We start from the raw sequence: 22,346 nt of genomic DNA, 5'->3' as shown, positions 1-22,346 counted from the left end.
AAGGCAGAAAGCTGCTGGACGCCCTCAGGATTTACCCCTCGTAATCCAACACCCTGACCAGAAGAACCACATTTCCCATCAAGAGAGCAAAATCATTCTTCTGTTCTTGGCAATGTTGTCGATAGACACCAATACAGGCCTGAGTTTGTCCCCACAACAACTTGTTCTTGTTGTTGTTAAAATGTGTAACCACTTTGAAAGATGCCGGTGCCGGTGCTTTGGTGGCATGACTAATCAGAATCCACTGTTTTAATGCTTTCAGGTCAAACTATGTCTCATCAGAAACTTGGAAGGGTAGCTATAATCTGTATGATATATTCTACAATTTTGATTCATGCTTGTTTATTATATGTTTATTTACTGACTTGACAGGGAAAGATTTTATTGATTATAATAGAGATGTTTGCTGGTGGTTTGACGTTTTTACATCTTTGCTGTTGTTATTTAGATTAATCAAGACAACGTAACTGGAAATCTTTGGCCGTAATCATTGAGAGTTATTGTATTGTATTGTAAATTAAACTAAACTGCAATCAATATTCATATGTGGGAGGAACACTATCACACATACAGCGCAGTAAAAAAAACAAAAAAACTCAACAAGGACATTTGTTTATTCACTTGTTGTTTAAATGAGAGCACAGCGCCTCTCGTGGAAACAGCATGACATGGCCAAAACTGAAAAGACAAGAACATTGTTTTGTTTTTCAATCCAAAAATAATCTAGGATTCCAAGTTTACAGTATGTTAGCATTCAATACATTAATTGAATGCGTATGAGGTTACTCACTGATTCATTGCCTGTCTTCATCAACAGGAACCACCAAAATCGCTCTCGATTGACCACAGATCTGAACATAATCAACAAATAAGTAATGATAGTTTAAGATAAAACTTAATCGATCCCGGGGAAAATTCACAAGAAAATCAGCAGCATAAATACAATTAGTACCTCATCATTTAGCAGCAGCAACATGAAAACAATGTGTACATTAATGCATCAATAATTCAAATCCCAAAATATGAAGAAAAAAAAAGAACAACATGGAATGGATCACTTGCATAGTGAAAAGATTCTTTCACTGAAGTAAAATTCTGAATGTAGATCAGACTATTTCTAAACTGTGGCACTGCTACTTTAATCTGAGTTAAAGCTCTCCGTATTTCTTCTGCAACTGATTAACTAAGACGACGTAGCAGCTGTCCAACAAAATCAACAGTGGTTAACATGTAGATTGCACTGATGCAGCCCAAATCCATAACATATTTTTGTTTTGTCTGCATGAGCAGTTCAAACATTTTTCTAGCTTCCTCATTCCAACTAAACAACACACCTGAAACTATAGGAAGCAGGTGAGATAACATTCAGAAAAAGGAGAAAAGGAAAAAGGCAGGCAGGTAACACTTTTCTGTCACATATGGGAACTATAGAGGAGAAGACAGCGGCGGGCCTCTGTCTCCCTCATCTGTTTGCTCTGTGAGATACTCTTATCTTTCTTATTTGTTAAGTTTCAGTCAGGTAAGAGAGACACTAATGTATCACCACCTGTGGGGGCTTTAAAAACCCATCAGCATAAATGAGTCAGTTATTTTCTGAGATTGAGGTTGACTTCTCAAAGGCCCTCTTTTACGCATGCGAGTGAATCAGTAACACGACCAGGTCAGAGGTCAAACGGTGCGTCATGATGCTAAATCCACTGATGTGATGTAGAAGGCAGAGGAGGTGGAGACAGCAAGGAAAGACATCATTGTGGACAAACTGCAGAATTAACATGTTATATATAAGAGACATAATGTACTGAAATAATACAGAATTTCAGACTTTAAAAAAAATCAACTTCTCCTTTGTATTTGTATAAACCAGATGGTGGTTTAGACACACTTATTATCTCTTCAGTAGCTGTGAAAGCAGCTTATTATGGCCTGTATTTACATTTGATTGTTAGTCAGTGAGAGACGAAGTCACATGAAGGCCTGTAAAGAGTGAGAGAGTCCACCACAAGAGGATGCTGGGGACGGGTGGTCATGTCATGTCAAACACAGGACCTCCACCCAGGAAACCACTATCGGTGCCCAGTGTGACTTATTACAACTTACCAATGTATTGATCTTACATCATGTACATAACATAACTACAGTATGCAATGTATGTAATGTTGATATCTTAACCCAAACCACAATGTTTTCCCAGAACCTCACCGGGTAGTTTTCTATCAACCTCATCTTCTTTTGTTTCACAGATGTTGTCAATCAACACTTTTGATGAACATAAGAATTTTAAAGTGTCTTCCATGCATGATGAAGATAAAAAGAGAAAAGGAAAACTGATAAATTCACAAAAGACAAATAAAACATTAAAAAAAAAGTTGACAGCTCAAGAATCAAAGAGCATCAGCAGTCCCAGGCTGAGGATCACTGCATGAAGTCCACTGAGCCTCACTGCCTCTGATCCAGAGACAAGAACACCTGTATAAAGACAAAGATGACAGGATAAATCAAGCAGCTAGACTTACCATGAAATGTGACAATGATGTGATAAAGCAGGCACAAGAGCAAATTCTCAAGATGGATCAGTACCTTTAACTTCCACTGTCTTGGTGGCCTCAGCAGACTGTCCAGCTGCTGCATTTTCCGCAACGCAGGTGAAGTTCTGGAAAGTGCCGGGTATGGAAGGGGTCCACTTGAGCTCATTTTCATGGACCGACAGGTAGGTTCCAATGGGGAAACCCGCCCTGAACTGCCATCTGACAGTGCAATCCACATTTAAGGTGCAGCTGGTCAAGCAGGTGAATTTACTCAGTCTCCCAGGGAACACAGCGTCGGGTCCGCTGATACTGACGTTCCATGGATCGACTAAAAACGATGAGAAGGTTCTATAAATATGAACTCTTCTGCCTTTATTTCTTCAGCTATGCTCCACTTCATGAATACTTACAGTTGAGAAGATATCCCAGGCTGAACACTCTCGTCTGCTGCTGTGAAGGCACAGAGGTCTCACACTGGTAGAATCCAGCATCAGAGGGCAGCAGTGAGACAAAGTGAAGTGAGGTGTTGTGCAGCAGCTGCATGTTTCCACGCAGGGTCACTTTCTGTCCGTCTTTGTACCAGACCACCTGGTGTGATGGGCCTGAGAGGTGACCGGCTGCAGCATCATGGCAGACCAGATCCACTGACTTGTTGAGAGATGGGACAGTGTTTGGTGGACTGATTTGCACAGACAGTCGATCTGCAACCAAGGAAAAGGAGCATGGTTCAGACCCGCTCAGTCTGGAAAGTGTCATGAGATGACTTTTGTTTTGAATTGCCGCTATATAAATAAAGATCACACAATCTTAAATATGTTTTCAAACTCTGCATCTTATGTATTTCATAAGGGCTTCAGTCATATTTGAATATCCTAACATCCTTAACTTAAGGAGGAGACCTCAACATTAAGTTCAACAACTCTTCAAGCAGCATTTTTTATACTATTGCAGCAACTAAAAAAGAAAAGACACAGCATGCAACAAGTTGAAGAAAAACACACAGTGCACCTGTAGTTTTTGCCAGTAATGTTTTAGTAAAGGTCGTTTGATTCGAAAAACTGTGAATTTGAATTTTATTTGCATTGCAAATGTTTTGAGCTGAATATTTGTTCAACTGATTTTTTTGTGGCTGTGTGTACTTTTTCGGTTATTAACTTAAAGTGCAGTATTTTCAGAGGGTGATTTTGAAAATGAAAATGAAATTTACTGATATTATTTTGGCAATTAATTTGTATTTAGTAATTTACCAGGATCAAAAGTAATCTGACACAAAACCACAGACAAAATTTTTAAATAATACATGTATTGTTAATACAGATGCATGAATGCTTTGTCAGGTGGAGCAATTTTTAACTACTTTTCATAATGTCAGGTATGTTAGTTGGGTGGGTTGAGGCCTTGAAAGGGTTGCTGGAATACTTCACAAATCAGGATACATGTTTTGGACTTTGGACTGAATTCTTTACCTATTATGTTAAAGTTTCGAGGGAGATCACTCTTTGATGGAAACTGCTAACAGCTCATATACATCTGGAGCATTAGAAGGACCAACTAGACACTGTTTTTGTGAGGGTGACATGTCAAAAGGTTTGGAACTAATCTATAACCTGTCATATGAATACAGTGGGGTGTAAGTATGAAGTAGCATTAATGGATATACATAAGTATAACAATTTAATTACATTCCACCGCTGCACAACTGGTACAGAAATGAACCTGCTATACTTACTCTTAATTTCTACAATGGAGGTCAAAGTGCTGGAGACTCCTGTTTCTGGATTGAGCACATTACACTGTAGTTCCACTGTACTGTCCCGTCCATCTGGTGTCCAGGACAATGTGCTGCCATTGACTGTGCGGCCCAGAAAGGACCAGGTGTAGATGCAGCTTGGGAAGCAAGAAGAGGAACAAGTGAAAGTGGTTCTGAAACCGGCCGTCACCTGACCGGTCCAGGTAATCTGTTCCCAGGCCTCCATACATGGTGCACCTGAGAGAGAGAGAGGAGGAGCCAGTTCAGCCGTGTCAGATAACACATGATATACTGTTTGGTTTAAATTTGTTTTCATTCTATTGACATAAGCTACACTGACAGTCATATTGATGGGTTTTAACCCTGACTATGAAAAATCCAGTACATCTAAAGATATTCTAACTAAAGAAAAGCACCTCCTCCCATCACTGTTTAACACATACTAACAAATAGAGGAAATCTTCTTATATCTGATATCTTATCTCCTAAATGCTAATTTACGTTTCATAAATGTGTTTAGCTTTGAGGAGAAATGTTGTAATTTTGTATGTTTGTTAAATTTCATCACTTCAGAAGTCATATAAGGCAGAAAATATGGAGAACACACTGTCTGCTAACAGGCCTTTGTATTTTCTGCTTATTTCTTATTAATAAGGTCTCTCACAGGCCTTGTTCAAAAATAAAAGTATTCCTTTTGAGTAACAGCATTGTATCTACTCAATACATCAGTGAATCCTGAGCATTAAAATAATTTTAAACAGTAGAATATATGAGGAGTACATTTAGTTTTTTTTTTTAGCAGTATCAAATATTAAACAATTATCACAGAGGAAAATGATTTTTCGGCCTCTAGTCATCTTATTACCAGTTTTGTTAATATAACAATAGCCTATAAGTTATGTGGAAATCATCAGTTAGTAAATGAGGTGGTCTTACCCATCAGTGTCACCAGTAAAGCACAGTAAAGATTCTTCCAGTAAGGTCTCATAGTGAAGTCTCCTGTGGATGTCTCCACTGTGGATTTAATAAACAGCTGCAGTTCCTTTTTAACACAGACTATAAGTTAGAGGCAGAATGTTTTCTTTCAAACCTGTTGCTAATATGTGATTGATTTCAGGCACTCCCAAATTTCACAACATCTTTGCTGGAGTTTACTTGATGATGAAAGCATTACAATCTATGAGCAAATGTAGTCAGTGAAGACTTGTGTAATAACAGTTACAAAGTCAGGTCAGTTCTTGTTGTTTTTGCAAGTTGTGATGTGTCAATGTTTTTTTTTTGTTTTTTTGTTGTTTTTTTTTAATGCCTCATCACCGGCAACAGTCGAGGAAGCAGGCATTATGTGTTCAGGTCGTCCATACTTCAATCTCCTCCATTCTTGTGAACACAAGATCTAAACAACAGCCACAGAATTTCTTCAAATTTGGGACAAACGTCTACTTGGACTCAAGGATGAACTGGATTTTGGGGGCGAGAGGTCAAAGGTCAAGGTCACTGTGACCTCATGGTGTATCATTCTAGTAAATGCCATATCTCAAGAGCGCACTAAGGGAGTTTCTTCAAGTGACGAAATTGCTGGTCAAAGGTCACTGTGACATGACAGAAGACATTTTTTTTCCAAAAGGATAAAATGACAAAGTTATGACATTATATATCCAAAAAGTCAAAGGTCAACTTCACTGTGACATCATAATGTTCTTCAAAACAAGGATCTGGCCAAACAGCTGTGTTGTAACTGCACAATTGTTTTGGACTTCTTTTTTTTTTTTTCATTTTCTCGGCATTTTCAGAAACAGATAAAGACACAGCACATCAGAACTGACCAGACAACAAAACAATAAAACTACAACAACGATGACAAGACAACAATGCCACCCCCTGCTGGAAAAAACAGCATAGACCAGCACCAAAACACAACACATGCTGGTCTTGCTAGTGACCAGTCACCAGCAGGGACAGAGAGGGAGGAAGGGGGCACGGTGCTGTGATTTATGTCACATGTCAGCCCCCATGAAAATAATTCAAAACATGTACAGAGATGAAGAGACAGACTCTGTATATGGCTAAACAGGATGTGTGCTGTTGCCATCCTGTCATCACTGATTATACGGGGAATTGTCTGTGACTTGTGAGTCTATGAAGGATCTTACAGTATCCCAGATGCCCCCTTGAATCTTGGTCTGTACTCTGAAGATGGAGGCTCAAAAGGTGGAGGACGTTCTTGAGATGAAACACAAGATGGCACTGTCTCATTGGAGTTTGTCGTCATTTGTTGTCCCCTCCTCTTTTAACTAACATGTAAGGGAAGTAACCTGAATTGTTTTATGTCTACAATGACCTTAATGATACATCAGCTTTTCGGTTTATCATCAGTTCCTTAAATCTTGCACAACATTACAACATGTTCCTACTTTTACCTACTTCCTGCTCTGGTCAGTAAACTGAGTCTGATGTTACTAAGGGTGTTTCTTTCAGTACTGGTGAGTTTTTATCACAGGTGCAAGTTCATTATCGTATGTGATGGATGAGTCATCCTCTTCCAAGTTAAGACCAGACAATAAATAACGTCTGTATTTACACAGGTGGGGGTTTTTTTTCTGGTGAAAGGCTCATTAAAGGCTAAAAAATGAACACTGATGCAGGACAACCACTCTGTCTGACTGCAGACTGAATCTGAATCTGACTGAATCTGTCTTTCTCAAATGAGTCTTCCTGAAACATTAATGATCTCAGAGGAAAGTTTCCATAATTTATGGCTTTCGTTCATTCACACCCTCCCTGAGTTTTTATGGCTCTGTTATTTTATCAGACTGCACTGCTGTGACAACATGAGGTCGGCTCAGATGCATATTTAGCCGCAGTGAACTTTGAATTTATTGCTGTGATTCAGATGCCGTGTCAATTCTTGAAAATGGGTTAACTTTGCATACTATTTACCTACAACTCCTTCCTCATCGTCTCTCTTCTTTTTATGATGGTGTTTACGACCACAATGCGTATGTCAGATTGTGTTTGTGTGGCACAAGACAGATCAATATCTGTTTTGTTCTTCCCCCTGTGTTTATGCTTCCCTATTGACTTTAGATAGATAAATAATCCACATCCTTATCTGAGTATTTACATGGTTACAATGAAATGAACTATAAACTCTGTAAACATGACAGCAAAGACACAAACAAGCTTTTGTAGAATCAGACCCTGTGAGCTCAAACCCCAAGACAGAAAGGGACCCTTGCACTGTAAATCTGAATAAGCTATCAGTTCATAAACTCAAGTCTTAATCTCTGGAGTGTGAGTTTACAAATAGTTTTTGATTCTAAACCACCAGAATGTCAGAGTGTATTGACATCTTTTGAGATATTCCAATTACCCATAAATCAAAATGTTGAAGTAATTAAACTCAAAACCATCCATCTACTAACTTAAAGGTCAATAATTCTGTGTCACTGAAGAAAGACATGCGCTACAAATGTTACTTAATGAAAAAATAGTTTATTATTCTGAAAGCAATCAAATTATTACAAATGCAATCCAAACGACCTGAGAGTTACATTTCACAGCAGTTTTTCTTTCATGAAGACAGTCAATCATTAATCACACATTCAGTCTGGAGTGCCGTGTGACAGTTAAAGACAAATCTGTGTTCAGGTTCAACAGTTCAACAGGTTCACAAATCACCATACAACACAGTTCACTACGAAACATGATTCTGTTTAGATGCCATGAATTTCCCCTTAATTTAGTGCTGAAAGCTAACTTTATTTCAAACAATATTGTGATATTTAAGAATCCATAAATGAGTGAATAACTGACTGCAATACATCTCTGTATTTTCATTTATTATCTGCACAGTTTAAGTGAAAAGCAAGTTGATTCAGTCTGACAAATACACCCATGCACGTTTATAATACATCTGTTCTAGCTGTAGTAAGCATGCACAGTTTCTTCCCTGAGTGAGTTATCTTGTTTGTCTACAGTATATTTACACAATATTTACTTCATACAATAATGTCGATCTTAATATTGATAAAAACCTTGTAAAATTAAGACAAAACTTTTTTGAAAAGACAATCCAAACATGGCGATTACTGACGGATAAGTGCACAGGTTGTTATATATTAAGCTATTCATTAATGGATTATACGCATGGTTTAATGTGCTTTTATGGGGTAAAACCCTACTGACCAAAAAGCATAAAAGCCACACTTGAATTTTCACCTTGGATGAAACATTAAGGCATTTTAAGGTGGTCTTTAGGGTGTGGACTGTTTCAGTTCTGTCGGTGCAGGTGAATATATCTGTGTGAATAACTCACAGACTGACCTTCACCAGTGAGTAACTAATGGGGGAAGCAACACTCGAGTTAACACATTAACTCGAGTTGAGAAACTTCATTCTTGTTAACTCATGCCTGTTTCTAAAAGATTAAAAAAAAAGAAAAAAGTAAAACAGAACTCTGCTGTCTGATTCAAATGAATAATTTTACATCTGAGTACAGCAAATATAATCGATACTCTATAGCAATGCATCAAATGACATATGAAAGGAGTTTGCCCACAGCCTTCCTGTTTTGGTGCAGTGGTTTTTGGGCAGAAGCTATTTACAGTGAAGGTAATTTAAGACTAAACAGCGCACTTCCTGCTGACAGTTACAGTCACAATAGTCGCACATTTAGCTGCCTAAGAACTAGAACAGTAGAAGGTCATTTAACACTTATTGTTATTCTGACATTTTCCGAATACATTCTCTCTGAGATTCAGTGCAATCACAATTCAGTAGTAAATACAGATGATGACTTTGGCAAGATTTTCTTGTTTTTGTTTGGTCGTTAACATGTTAACTCTGTGTGTTGAGGTTCAGAAAATCAGAGGTTTTGTCTTATTAATGCAACTATACTGCATTTAATGCCTGAGGATAACACACAAAGTGTATTTGACAACAGTTTTGATAGTAGATTTGCAGGTGCACTGCTGTGGCATGTCACATAGACAGTGTGTTTGTAGCAATGCAAATGTGCTTCTCTTTTACACCCTGACTGTTTCTCTTATTTGACTGACTTCCTGTTAGGCTCCAGACCAACAGAGAGAGAGAGAGCATCTGTGTCTTGCTGTCACATGGCAACTTTTACTGTCATTTACTGTAAACTTGTCCTGATTACTCTGATTATCACTTGCAGGAAAAGATATTAGATATAATGTCACAGTTTCCGCATGCCTGTTGCACGGACTTTAAGACTTAAGGCTTTTATTGCACGTGAAGATATCCATCAAATAGTTTTTACACACCACCTGGAGGTGGCTTTAGCTTCAGCTCTCAGCTATGGTTTCTTCTGTTTCAAGCAAATCTGGAGAGAATTCTCTTGTTTTTGCTTTTATTTGTATTCTATGGCATTTTGAATTGTTGTGTCTGCGGACCCCCCTTTGCAGGTGTGTCTCTATTAATCTCTCCACCAATCCTTTGGACTGACAGATTGCAAGGTCATATAATTTCATTACCAAATCAAATTTAACAAGCTCTGTCGATGTCAGGAATATGCACGTCCTGAAACACACTGCATATTTGTTGTATCCATTAAGATGTAAAATAAATATAAGGCACAATCCATAACTTACAAGCTGCTAACTGGAATCAGAATCACACACGGAAAACATTTCTGCTCAGATAAACACACTTTCCATTGACTGCAGACACACAAAAAAGGCATAGGGAAGCTACAATATGTCACATTATGCAAACTAACTGAGAAACATCATGCCTACTGACCTCATTCATAGCAATAATTTCTTAAACTAGTTAATTATTAACCTCTGCTAAAGTGCTTTGACTATGTAAACTCAGGTCAAAATTCATCTGGAACTGAGGGGGAAGGGAAGGTTCCTGCATCCATGTCATGTCTACTGATTCTGGCCTCCAGTCTACACCGACCACATGATCCACCATATCTGATGCAGTCAGTCCTTCTTAACCTGAGCGTAAACATTCACACTATAGCCACCAGGCTGAGGAGCTGGCCTCTTCACACGCTGCATGTGGTCATCGTACGTAGGAGGCGTTGATCCTGCAGCAGAACTGGTTATTTTCACCTCAGCGTAGTCTGATGTCTCATTCTGTGACCCCAGCTGGACTCTCCCGCCATTTCTATTCTGAAAGATCGAGACATCTGCGTAGTTCAGCTCCTGGAAAAGACAACAGGAGGACAGATTTTGGGTGACTGTTTTGATTAAAAGCCTAATCATCGCTATTCAGATTTCTATAACATTTACCTAACTATTATGTGTGTCTAAAGGATAAAAAAAAAAATCAGTCTTTTTCCATTCCCCCTCATGTCAATGTAAAGTCTGGTTAAGTTTCGTAGCCCACAGAACAGTTCTTGAGCTTCACAACAAAGTAGTGTTGCAGTATTCTCACAAAGAACTAAAGCAGTTGGGGACTTAATGGGACAGTTAGGGTTTTGAAGTCATATAAAATACATATCTATAGTTGATCCCTACTGTAATGGCCGATTAGCGCAGCCTCAGTTTGGAGAAGCAGAGAGCTGCTCCAGCCAAGACGCTCAGACTTGTACTGCAGTCAGCGGAGTCCAGATGCAAAGCAAATTTTAACCAGCTAAAACAAGGCCCATCTAAAAATTTTTTATATCAGTTCAAGATTTTGCAACTGGGCAACAGGTGATCTGCGAGTGCCGAAATACAGTGTGAGGCCCAGTTACGCTAATGCGTAGGGATACAGAGGTTCTATGGCTGAGAAAATGTAGTGCCAAAAGACAGGACTGTCTGACTGCGATGTAAAGCAGTGTGAATTTTCTCCATACAACATACACTTGAACTGATATAGATTTTTTCAGGTGGGCCTTGTTTTTTGGCGGTTAAAATTCGCTTTGCATCTGGACTCCGTTCACTGCAGTACAAAGTGCTGAGTGTCTGGGATGGAGCGGCTCTCTGCTTCTCCAAACTAAGGCTGCGCTGACGGTGATTACGGTAGGGAAAAGATCGACTATAGATATGTACTTTATATGACCCCCCCTTCAAAAAACCCGAACTATTCCTTTAATTAAATATATATATATATATATATATATAATGTCTCCATACAGATCCACTGTAATCCAAGACCCCAAGTTGAATCGAAAAGACTATGCCTGATGAGCTGTATGGACCCATTTTGTTTTTTTCCTTTGTTTGTATTACATTTTAAAACAATTCTCCATCTACATACGTTGTTAAGGAGAATGCTGTTTTACTGTGAAGCTTCAGAGACGATTTGTTGGCTAAGAAACCTGACTTTCCATCTGCGTGGACCCAGATAATGACTTAATTCAAAATATTGGGTGCAGTCAACTCCACATCAACTCCATTAATTCAACTGAATATCTTCTGCCTGGTTCAAAGTCTGATTTAGCCCAGTGATACGTGCTGGAATAGATAGATGGGAGAGTCTCTGAAACAACCTACGTAAACATACCTTATCACAGATTGGCCAATAAAATGAAATAGCTGTGAGACAAGTCGGGGCTGAGGAATACAGCCTCAGAAGATAGAGCCATAAAGGCACCCCATAGCAAAGCTAATTTGTACTATTTATAACTTTGTGTCTGGACCATTAAGCTAATCCTGTCAAGTTTATTCCATACACGTTATTGCTCACCAATATCTCATGACTTAAACAAATGATCAGTTTTTCCTGACTACCTGCTTCACCTGATTCGTATGACTTTATCTTGTTTCTTGAGTGCATGAAAACACACTGATGACTTTTACCTGACTTCCTGAGTATCCTGTGTTGTTCTGGCCATCACCTGATTTAAAACATGAGAAATAAACAATGCTTAAACGACTTTAGTCAAAAGAATAAATAATACTGGCTGAATACAAAAGTACACACACACACACACACACACACATCTAATACACTCACCCCTGGTTGTCACTGTGTTGCTGTTAGACGATGTTTTTGGCCATTTTCTGTTTACATAGGTAATGAGTCATTAGTAAGTAAATTAAACATTACACAGTTATTATTCAGCAACAAATAACATGCAGTACTATACTAAGTATACTCAGTACCCTGGTTTACACTTTAAAGGTCATATTGATACAATTTTTATGTAGACAAGTTTTTAAAAATATTAATAATACTAGTATTATGACTGTGAATTAATCATGTTAAAATGTCATGTTTAAACTGATTGTTTTGTTTATCTCTGTGTAAGACTTCTGATGGTTGATTCTGGCTCCTAACAAGGTTTGTGAGCTTTTTTTTTGTCTTAGTGTTACTAATGTTACTTTGTGTAACAAACAGGCAACAACCTTAGTGTTGTAACTTGAGAGCAATGCCCCATATACTGGTTGAATGTAATGAATAACACCTAAATCCGTATTATCGTACATATTAAATCATCATTATGACATTGCATTTTTAATACTTATACCAAACAACTACAAAAAGTTGAACTGTCAAGGTGCAACTGAAAAATAACAAAATAGATTCAAAGCCAAAGCTTAAGTTCAGGCTTAGGACTAGATAGAGAATATATATTGAGTCACGAGCAAAAGCAGGACATAGGTTAGTGACCTTTTGTTGAACATCGACTTTCAGTAAATTGAGTCAACAAAGTTCTGTCGCAACATTAACCAGCTTCTGGTTCCATGTTTCTATCAGCTCTCCTCCTGTGCTATGTAGCAACTCTTCTGTGGTTTCACCACTTCCTCCCATCACCTCCTTCTCCCATCTTCACACGTTCCCACTCTTTATTAGCCCTGCAGTATATCAGTGCTTTCATTCTCTGATAGATTGTCTTATGTATTTTTCGTATGTAGAATTTCAGCAAAAGTCTTTGCCTGCCTGATCTGCCATCTGCTCCCGTTGCCTGACCCCTGACTGAATATAATCCAGTGTTTCTTGTCTGTCTGGTGTTGTTTTCTGACCTCAGCTGAAACTTTAACTTCACCTACCTGTCTCTGAGGTGCGGTTTTAGGTTCACACCTGGTACTACTGAGCCATTAAAGTTAATGTAATTGTTGTTGCATCTTAATAATGAAAAATGGCTTCCTGGTTACATCTTTGCACTTACTTTCTTTCATATATGTAGTACACTATACCCCCAACAGCTGCTCCAACGACGACCAAACACGCAATTACAATTCCAGCGATGCAACCAGCTGAGCAGACTGATGGGCTGGCTGGGTTTGCTTAAAAAAGGGGAATGATAACTTGATTTTTAACAACAGTATATAAACAGGAACTGTCTCATCATTATACCTGTGGATACAAAGCATACAATAATTTCTCCATTTATGTGATTCACAGCTGGCCACCATCATAGATGTATGCTTTGCTTAAAAGCAAACTCCACACATTTTACACATCATAGTCTGTTTACAGGTCTTGGGGAGTGATACTGCTATACACTGTTGCTGTGTTGATTCAGATGAAATGCATCAAGTGATGCCACTTGAGTTAGTGCCATTTGGGGCTAAAGACTACATGAATCAAAACCTAAGGTGTGGAGTGAGAAAATGTGAAGTAAGTCTGTTCCTCATATCAGTTCGAGGCTTGTGTTTCTGAGCTGTGATTGCTACAAGTGTAACTAATCAAATTTCTGACCAAAATTTTGACGATAAACAAGGAACACTTTTTTAAACCTGCCTATCAAGGGTGTGACAATCTTAAATTGTTGTTAATTGTAAATTGTTTAAGTACCAGTAAATTTCACTCTTTTGAGGGCAATTTAGTAGAGTTTTTGTTTTGCATGTTTAGCCCTTGTTGTCTGAAAACTTGAAATAAATTTGCTGAACTTAGTTGGCGTAATGCAATCAATAGTATCTTGTTACCTGTTACAGTCACTTGAAGCCCTGCTGATGAGGTTCTCTCAGTTATATGATTCATGGCTTGACAGGTGTAGTTGCCACTGTCAGAAAGACCAGTGATGACTTTAGTGAACACAGAAGAACTGTGTATCTCTGTCCCATTCAGTGTCCAGGTGTAACTAGCAGATGGTTCAGACTCAGCAGAGCAGGTTAATGTTAAGGTTTTGCCAAAATCGATCTTAACTGGGCCTTTGATTTGAACATTTTCTGGTCCATCTGAAAAACAGATTTTAAGGTTTTACTGCAGCACAAATAATAAAGAATGTGAAGCTTTATATTTCAGGACTACAGTGTTATGGCACACATCATTTTGAACTGTAAATATAAACTCTACAGTTACTCACAGTTAACAGTCATGATGTACTGAGCTCTATCGTTGCTGACAGGGTTGCTGATTTCACAAAAATATTTTCCACTGTCTGTTTTATTTAGACTTTTAAAGGACAGAACTCTGTTCTCCTCATAAAGTGCCATGTTGTCAGTCAGGACCAGATCTGAGTCATCCTTCCTCCACAGTCTGGTAAAGTTGGAGCCAGCAGCAGCGTCACAGGTTAAGTTGACAGAGTTCCCCTCAATCGACAGGTTTGTTGATGATGTGACAGCAACGCCTGATATTCTCTCTGTTGAGAAAAAGATCATGCATCTTGGGTAAAAAGATAAATCAGCATCAACTAAGAGTTGACTGAGTAAATGAATGTGGTTATTTATAGTGATTAAAAGTATTATGCTAATTTAAATACTATGCTTACTCCTTTGAAGGTCTAAGTAATATATCGGTACTTAGACCTTCATCAGTTTATCTCAACCTGATGAAGGTCCAAGTACTGAAACGTTATTGTCAATAAACCAAATCACAAATGAAATGGACAGTGTGCAGGACTCTTTTTTCTAACCACAAGTTTTTATAAAACATGAAAAAAATGTAAACATGAAAGCTTGCAACGGCCGATTTTGTCCACTTACAACTTACGACACTTAATCTTGTTTAGGCTGATACATCGAACAGTTTCCTAATTTGTTTGGATATTTAGTACATTCAGAGTAACATTTGGAGTTGTGTTTCCAACCACCTGGAAAATATAAGTTACTCTCACTTTAACTTGTTTTCATCACCACCAACTCCTGAGAGAACTATCTGAGTCTTTAGGTAAATTGCTCCAGATTTGTTCACCGCTTCTTCTCTGACTTTGTCTGCCACTTTGTGCAGGTAGTGTACAGTCTGTTTTGCTGAAAACAACATAAATAGGTAGAAATAAGTAAATAAGTATGACACATCAGTCAACCCGGCACAGAGGATACAGTTTAGCAATAACATTTGTGCACATCAAAATCTATGTATTGTATTTAAATTTCCACACACCAGGGACATTTTCCAAAACAATTCTAACTTACCCAGTACAGAGACATCTGATGAGTGAGATGTTTCATATCTCATAGTTTTGTTGTTAAAGGCCTGACAGCTATAGTAACCACTCTGACTCATCTTAATGTTCATCAGTTCGAGCTCTGTTCTGATATCAGACAACCTGTTCCTGTTCAGAAGCCAGTAAAACAGGGGAGAGAGTCTGGACACAACTGAATAGGACATGTTAATCTTTGATCCTTGTGTATTCTTGTGACATGAAATGATGCATGCAAATTAATATTTTCCGGGCCATCTGTAGTGTGCAGCATATGGGGAGTAAAAGAGAAAAATATCACCAAAAGTAATGTCAGCAGCTGGCATGACATGCAGCTTAGAGAGAGGGGGAGTGACATGGAGCAAAGCAACCAAGGCCGAGAGTCGAACCCGGAAAGGATGTGGACTTGGGACTTGATTGCCTTACAGAGACTTTCCTTAAGAATGAGTTAGTTTTGACTATCATCAGACTACTCTACAATATGAAATCTAAGACAGCACAGATCATAGACTAGGCAGGATGAGTTTAGCTGTCTGATCCACTCTGCATGTTTACCAGCCTTGACAGTGTTATCACCTCATGAGTCTTTGCTACTACCACAGGAGAGTTTTGAGAACTTTGCCAGGGCATTTAGCAGATGTCTTTGTCCAATTCAAACATTCATACACTGATGTTGGTGGCTGGCGTGCAAGGTGTCGACCAGCACATCAGGAGCAGTTCTGGGTTCATTATCTTGCCCAAGGACACTTCAACATGCAGACCAGGGGAGTCGAAACCTAACAAGACGCCAGCTCTACCCCTGAGCCCTGTTTATATTTTTGTCTCTCTCAGGTAATTGTAAAATATAGCAAAACTGAGATGTGAAAGTCAGTGTAGTCTGTGACCAGACAAATGACTGTATTTATATCATAGTAATAATAACAAAAATGTATATTCACATATTAATTGTATTAAACAAAGACTGTGCTAAAGATGAGGGCTGGTTATGGTTGTTTGACAGGCCATTAAATAAAATGATTTGGTATGACCATACATTCTTTTCATTCATACACCTCTCAGTCGTCTCTGTATAAGCAGATATCGCATGGAGGTATCATGAGTGCAAACAACTGCATGTATTGTTTTGTTCCATAAATGTTAAGTAGAAAATCTTAATATTCAATAAAGTTTAACCTGACAGTATGAGCAATGCATGCCTAAATCCAATCTTTCAATATCCATTTTTTTGTACAAATCAATTTATTGAAACCCACCTAGCACAGTTACAGCTGAAGACTGAGATGTTTCATATCTCAGAGTTTTGTTGTTAAAGGCCTGACAGCTGTAGTTTCCACTCTGACTCATCTGAACGTTCACCAGTTTGAGCTCTGGTCCAATATCATTCAGGTTGTCTCCATTCAGAAGCCAGTAAAACTGGGCAGCAGGTCTGGAGACAGCTGAGCAGGACAGGCCGATGTTTGAACCTTCCAGGTAGTATTCGCTTGACACATTTACATTCAAGTTTACATTTTCTGGGCCATCTGAATATAGGGATTAAAACAACAGCAACAAAAAGACAATAAAAAAAAACAAAATAACATGAAATATTAGGAAAGTAAAGGCACTAGGGGTTTGGCATGCAGATTGACGCAGGCATATGAACTGATTTATATGTACAAATACATGATTAACACTTTCTGGATGACACTGATTGTAAAATGATTTAGATGATTTTGGCACTGTGATGTAGATTACAGTGATACTGTACTGGATTACCTGGTTAAAATGGTTTCCTAGTATTATGTGCAAACAACTAAGGATCATGCAGATCTTGTCATATAAATTACTGAAGATGCAGGTTAACTCACAGCTGATAGAGAGGGTTACTGGTTCACTGGCATCATTGCTCACTGGATTGGACACATGACACTCAAACGGTCCCTGGTCATAGCGGGTCACATTGACTATAGTGAGAGTGGCGCCTCCATCAATGACCTGAACTCTGTCACTTTGTGTAACTTCAGAGCTGCTGTTCAGCCAGAGGAAAGAGAGAGAGATTCCAGAGTAGGAGCAGTTTAGGCTGACAGAGTTGTTGAACTCCACCAAGTCTGTGCTGCTGGGAGTTACCATTACATTGGAAAGTGGCTCTGTGGGTGAAAATTGAAATAATTGTATGATTTTCCACAACATAACAAAGGTAGAGGTAGTATTGAATCCTATATTTGTTATGGGATGTTAAGTATTTGTGGCTGCACCTTAAAAGCAAAATGTTCACACTTAGTATCTCATGATGATGATGATACAGATACTATAAGGTTACTTGCAGTGTTCAAAAGATGTTTAGTACTTCATAGAAAAATTCAGTATTGATGATATTGTGTCAGACTAACATTGATTTATCCCGGTTGTATTCTTAGGCTGGATTTTTTGGTGGTTGGCCTTTAAAATCACTGTTGGATATAATATATTCCAAGTTAACACCAGTTGACCTAAAAAAAAGGGCATCATTGTCTTCATTGTCTCTGAAACAGCATCAAGAAGACCTAAATATGATGATCATTTGTGATCAGTGAGTAGCAGGGCTGCATGATATGGTATGGAAATCATATTGTGATTATTCTTAAAAGACATTGTGATACTATTCTTGATTAGTGGTAATGATAGTTTTGTACCACGATTTTCATTTTCACTGAAAAAAAAAATCGAATTAATGATGTGGCAATTGTTGGGGTTTGAACAAGTTTTCTTTCATCTGGAAACCAAGATTTGTAGGCCAGGACATCTGAGCAGCACTACAAGACTTCATTGTAATGCTGTTTTTTCACAAATTTTACCTTTAACAAAAATGTTTATATTCTGCCTCCCGCCCTATGAGTGCTGAGCAAATTCCCTACACTGATGAAGACTTTCAGATACAGTTGAAAACTCTCAAAAGTGCATGTATATATGGCTTTGAGTGATATCTTTTAGTTTCATGGTTATTTTATAATTTGTGAGTTCAGTACACTTTAAAAAAGTAAGAATTCTGATAAAAACCTCAAATCTCAAACCCTAAGAATCTCTTAAAATATTGAATGGGGTGAATATTGGTGGGGTCTGATGAGATTTGATTGACAATGTTGAAAATGACAACAACATGTTATGTTACACCACCTCTTCCCAACTGTGTTTCACCACTTCAAACCATGAAAAGAGCGCAGACCAAAGCAAAATAAGGAAACAATAATCTTGTTAAATAACCAGAGGTATTCCAACTTTGGCAGAAAATTATATCGTCTCTAATGCTATATATAATCTCCACTCGACAATAGAAAAGATGCAAGTGAAACATCTGCTCACCATAAACTTCCAGTCTGGTGTTTCCTTCCAGTGCTGATCCTCCCTGTGGTATAATGATAACTCTGTATTCTCCACTGTCACTCAGAACCAGATTCCTGAGCTCCAGAGATCCAGTAGAAGTGAAGAGGGTGACTCTGCCTTCATAATCTGCAGTTGCATTAGTATTTGTACTGATTATACTTTGGTCACCAAATTTCCATTCCACAAATGTAAAGGGGTTCTCTGGTGGAGTCAGTGTTGTGGTGAACACCATTGTCCCTCCCACAGTTGCATTCAAAAGACGGTCTGGCAACACATCAACTCCTTTGGTTAAACCTGGAACACACAGTTACAGGTCTAAGAACAACTCGATTAAGGTGAGTACAATTACAATGGGCCACTGGGACAACATAAAGTGACATAGCTCACACTAGATCAGATCAATCAGAACAGTCTGCGAACCGAGAATGCAGCTTATCTATCAATATATTCAATAGTTTTTATCGCAAAGGTCCTATTGCAGAAAAATTTCTCTTACTTTATCCAGGTTTGATTTATGACAACCACTTGAGACTAGATGTCAATATCATGTCAAAATTTAAAGTTTTAAACGTATTTCAAACAATGACAACATGATGACACAATCTCTTACCTGTGAAAGCCACAGAAACAACACAAAGTAAAGGTAATATCTCCATTGATCTCTATTTGTGAGCTGTGTACAGCCGAGGGAAAGTCAACCATCAAACTCTGAGAGCCTCCAGCAGATCTCAGTATAATGTCTGACTCTGAAAACGCATTTACCGACGTGTTCAGTTACATCCTGTGTGCATGATGAGATAAACTCACTAAAGGTGCAGATATGCTCTTCAGCTGCAACACGTCGCCCTCTTATGGTGTAAGTGTGTCTGTACTGGTATACTGATGCATTTAATAATAACAGTGCAGTGCCCATGGGAAATATGTATTCCTATAGAAAAGTGGGAGGTTAAGTAGCTTTTTCATGGATGGCCAAAGGAGGCTGTGTTTGAAGATGGGACGTCAGGGGTATTTAGGTTTGTTGTGAGATCCGATATTACAGGGTATAATTGGCTGTTTTTGACTATTTTTCATTTTGCCATCATATATCACCTTAAAAACTATTTATTTGGTGTCACTATTTTCAGCACAACCTCACATTTGTGACTGTACAGTTATTTTTTTTATTTTGACATACTGTATTAACACAATGGACCTAAAATCACAAAAAAAAAAAAAAAAGTAGAAAAAGTTAGATTTTTTACTGTAAAAACCACAATATGTTTAACAAACCATTTTTTTTATTACTTATAATGCAAACATAAATTGTTGTTTGCTAAATATGTGCATACACTTTAAAATTAAATTACAAACTTTTAAATTACAAAGTTATATGTAACTATTTGCATTTAAATGCAGGCAATGCTCAGGTCTACCTCGGCTCCTTCCAGCTGAATGAAGGGCTGCACTGCCTGCTCCACATTCAGCAGTCTCGGATTTGACTCATTAAGGCTAGGGTCTGTAATGTTGTTCAGAAACACATTTTGATATACTGGGTGAAATGGTCCTGCTATCCTGAGAGTAATCAATATATTATGTATTCAGAAAAAGGAATGAAAATAATCAGACCTCTGAGGCAGCTGCTGGACTGAGAAGAAGATGGCCAACGAGGGAGGGAGGGACAGAGGTGGGCGCAGGCAGAACGAGACATGAAGGCATCTGACCAATCCGTGCTGCCCTCCTCTGTCCCTCCCTCCTCCGCACATGCACACCTTACATTTCACTGACGCCGGAAATATTCAGCATACTCCTCTGCAGAAATACGGAGTAGCACGGAGAAGACGTTCATTTGGTTGCAATGGCAGAGAAAATGCAGCCAGCCTTACTTGTAACAGCTCACCCCGCTAGAAAGGCGAGGAACATCATTGGTGCTGCGTTTGAGCGTGGAGACAACTGGGCATGTGAAGGGCCTGAACCGATCCGGTTTTGCTCCGCCTTTCGGCAGTCCCCACCGGTTGCGGTTTGAGTCCGCCACGGCACAGTACGGTAGACAGCTGGCCTCACGACATGTGCTGGTGTCAACACGGGGTGTTTTATTTTGAAAAGTAACCGGATGTCATTTGTTATTTCAGTGCTTTACTTCCTGTCTGCTCTGTGCTAAATTCAGCTGAATTGCTGTGTCATGTTTCGGCATCTCCTTCTCTCTGCTGAGTCCCACTGCCAGATGCGCGTTCAGGTTTGTGGGGACGTGGCTTTGGACGGTGCACTGATGGGATGGGGGGGGGACTTAGAGGAGGTGCCACTTTCAAATCTTGCTAGCTCGCTTGCTAGCTCTCCGGGATTGTAGACCCTAGCTTTAAACAAAAAACCGACTCCACTACACACTAAACACACCACATAACACACTAACTATACACTCCGCTAAATATCACAAATCTCTCAACTCTCAATATCGCTGTCTCTATCGCTATCTCTACACCAACCATCGTTGCCTGTCATTCATCCTCCTCTGGCCCTTCCCACAACTTCCCGTTCCTCAGCAACCAAACTTGCTGTTTGGACACTTTCGTGACAAAAGCCCGTTTTTGCCATTTCTTCCTGCATCAGACACAAAGCAAACATGACGGCAATGTTTGCGAAAAAGCGTGGCGGACATTATTTACCCTAAGTCCGGTTCTGGAGGTGCTGGTGCGTCCAGTCCATCGACTCGGGACTTTGGCCGTGTGATCTCCTCAGACCCGAAGAGACTCCGGACTCGTTTAGTCTAATCCACAGCAGTCAGTTTAGACGCACAGAACAGAACGCAACCGAACCACTGGCAAAATCCGGGTGCAGCACGCGCCGCTACAGGTATAAATCCGCTTGTTTCTTACGGTGGGCTCTGCAGTGATTGGCTCTGGTGCGCACGTGATTGTGGTGGCTACGGTTAGAAATGCTAGCAGAATTGGTAAAGCATTTATGAAATAAATATTAATTGTATCATTGCAGCCCAAACAAATGCGACGTTGCACACCCTTGAACCAAGCAGCAGCCATTTGGAAACTCTCAGGTCAGTCTGATCCTGATCTGCAAATATATTTGAGGAACAGACACACACAGACAGAGAGACAGACAGAGATTCCTTGCTTTTATAGAGAGATGGTTAAAAATACCTCTGACAATATAAGTTCTGTATGTCACACACAGCACATGACTTAATCACTTGCAGGGTAGGTGGGATGCGCTCCCAGGACCCTGTATGGGCTTGCAGCTAAATTCTGGACATACTGTAATCTCTTTGGCCCCTGAGTAAGTAAGCCATAAAGGAGGACATTAAAGTAATTGAGACTGGATGTAATAAAGGCATGTATTAGAGTCTCAGCAACAAAAGCTAGTGGCAGAGAGTTTAGAGATGTTCTTCAGGTGCAAAAGTACCATTCTGATTATATGTGTTATGTGTGCATCAAAACAGAGGGTGGAATCTAAACTAAAATGTTTTACCACAGCAGCA

The 22,346-nt window shown here is 39.0% G+C and overlaps 2 protein-coding genes across 6 annotated transcripts; both read right to left on the bottom strand.

The window, feature by feature from the left end:
• Positions 1 to 596: 596 nt before the first annotated feature.
• On the bottom strand, positions 597 to 5,367 carry LOC119006562 (cell adhesion molecule-related/down-regulated by oncogenes-like). Its single transcript, XM_037075409.1, has 5 exons — positions 5,212 to 5,367; positions 4,255 to 4,512; positions 2,936 to 3,226; positions 2,578 to 2,853; positions 597 to 2,466 (listed from the first exon to the last, which is right to left on the bottom strand). Exons 1-5 carry the CDS (start codon positions 5,261 to 5,263, stop codon positions 2,375 to 2,377), a joined length of 969 nt encoding a protein of 322 aa, XP_036931304.1. The 5' UTR covers positions 5,264 to 5,367; the 3' UTR covers positions 597 to 2,374.
• A 2,686-nt stretch (positions 5,368 to 8,053) lies between these two features.
• Positions 8,054 to 21,832, bottom strand: LOC119006552 (carcinoembryonic antigen-related cell adhesion molecule 5-like). 5 transcript variants are annotated; one of them, XM_037075387.1, is made up of 11 exons: positions 20,486 to 20,505; positions 20,293 to 20,375; positions 18,860 to 19,174; positions 17,389 to 17,667; positions 16,795 to 17,061; positions 14,486 to 14,761; positions 14,106 to 14,357; positions 13,346 to 13,463; positions 12,190 to 12,236; positions 12,033 to 12,070; positions 8,054 to 10,451 (listed from the first exon to the last, which is right to left on the bottom strand). In XM_037075387.1, exons 3-11 carry the CDS (start codon positions 19,110 to 19,112, stop codon positions 10,227 to 10,229), a joined length of 1,755 nt encoding a protein of 584 aa, XP_036931282.1. In that variant the 5' UTR covers positions 19,113 to 19,174; positions 20,293 to 20,375; positions 20,486 to 20,505; the 3' UTR covers positions 8,054 to 10,226. The 5 variants fall into 5 exon arrangements, with proteins under 5 accessions (XP_036931282.1, XP_036931283.1, XP_036931278.1 ...); XM_037075388.1 differs by lacking the exons at positions 20,293 to 20,375; positions 20,486 to 20,505 and adding an exon at positions 20,743 to 21,832; XM_037075383.1 differs by lacking the exon at positions 20,293 to 20,375 and having other exon boundaries at positions 20,486 to 20,703.
• Positions 21,833 to 22,346: the final 514 nt, after the last annotated feature.

Source organism: Acanthopagrus latus, chromosome 17 (genome assembly GCF_904848185.1).
Source record: "Acanthopagrus latus isolate v.2019 chromosome 17, fAcaLat1.1, whole genome shotgun sequence".
NCBI lineage: Eukaryota > Metazoa > Chordata > Actinopteri > Spariformes > Sparidae > Acanthopagrus > Acanthopagrus latus.
Note: the sequence above shows the minus strand (reverse complement) of the source record. Positions and strands in the feature narration are given on the sequence as shown.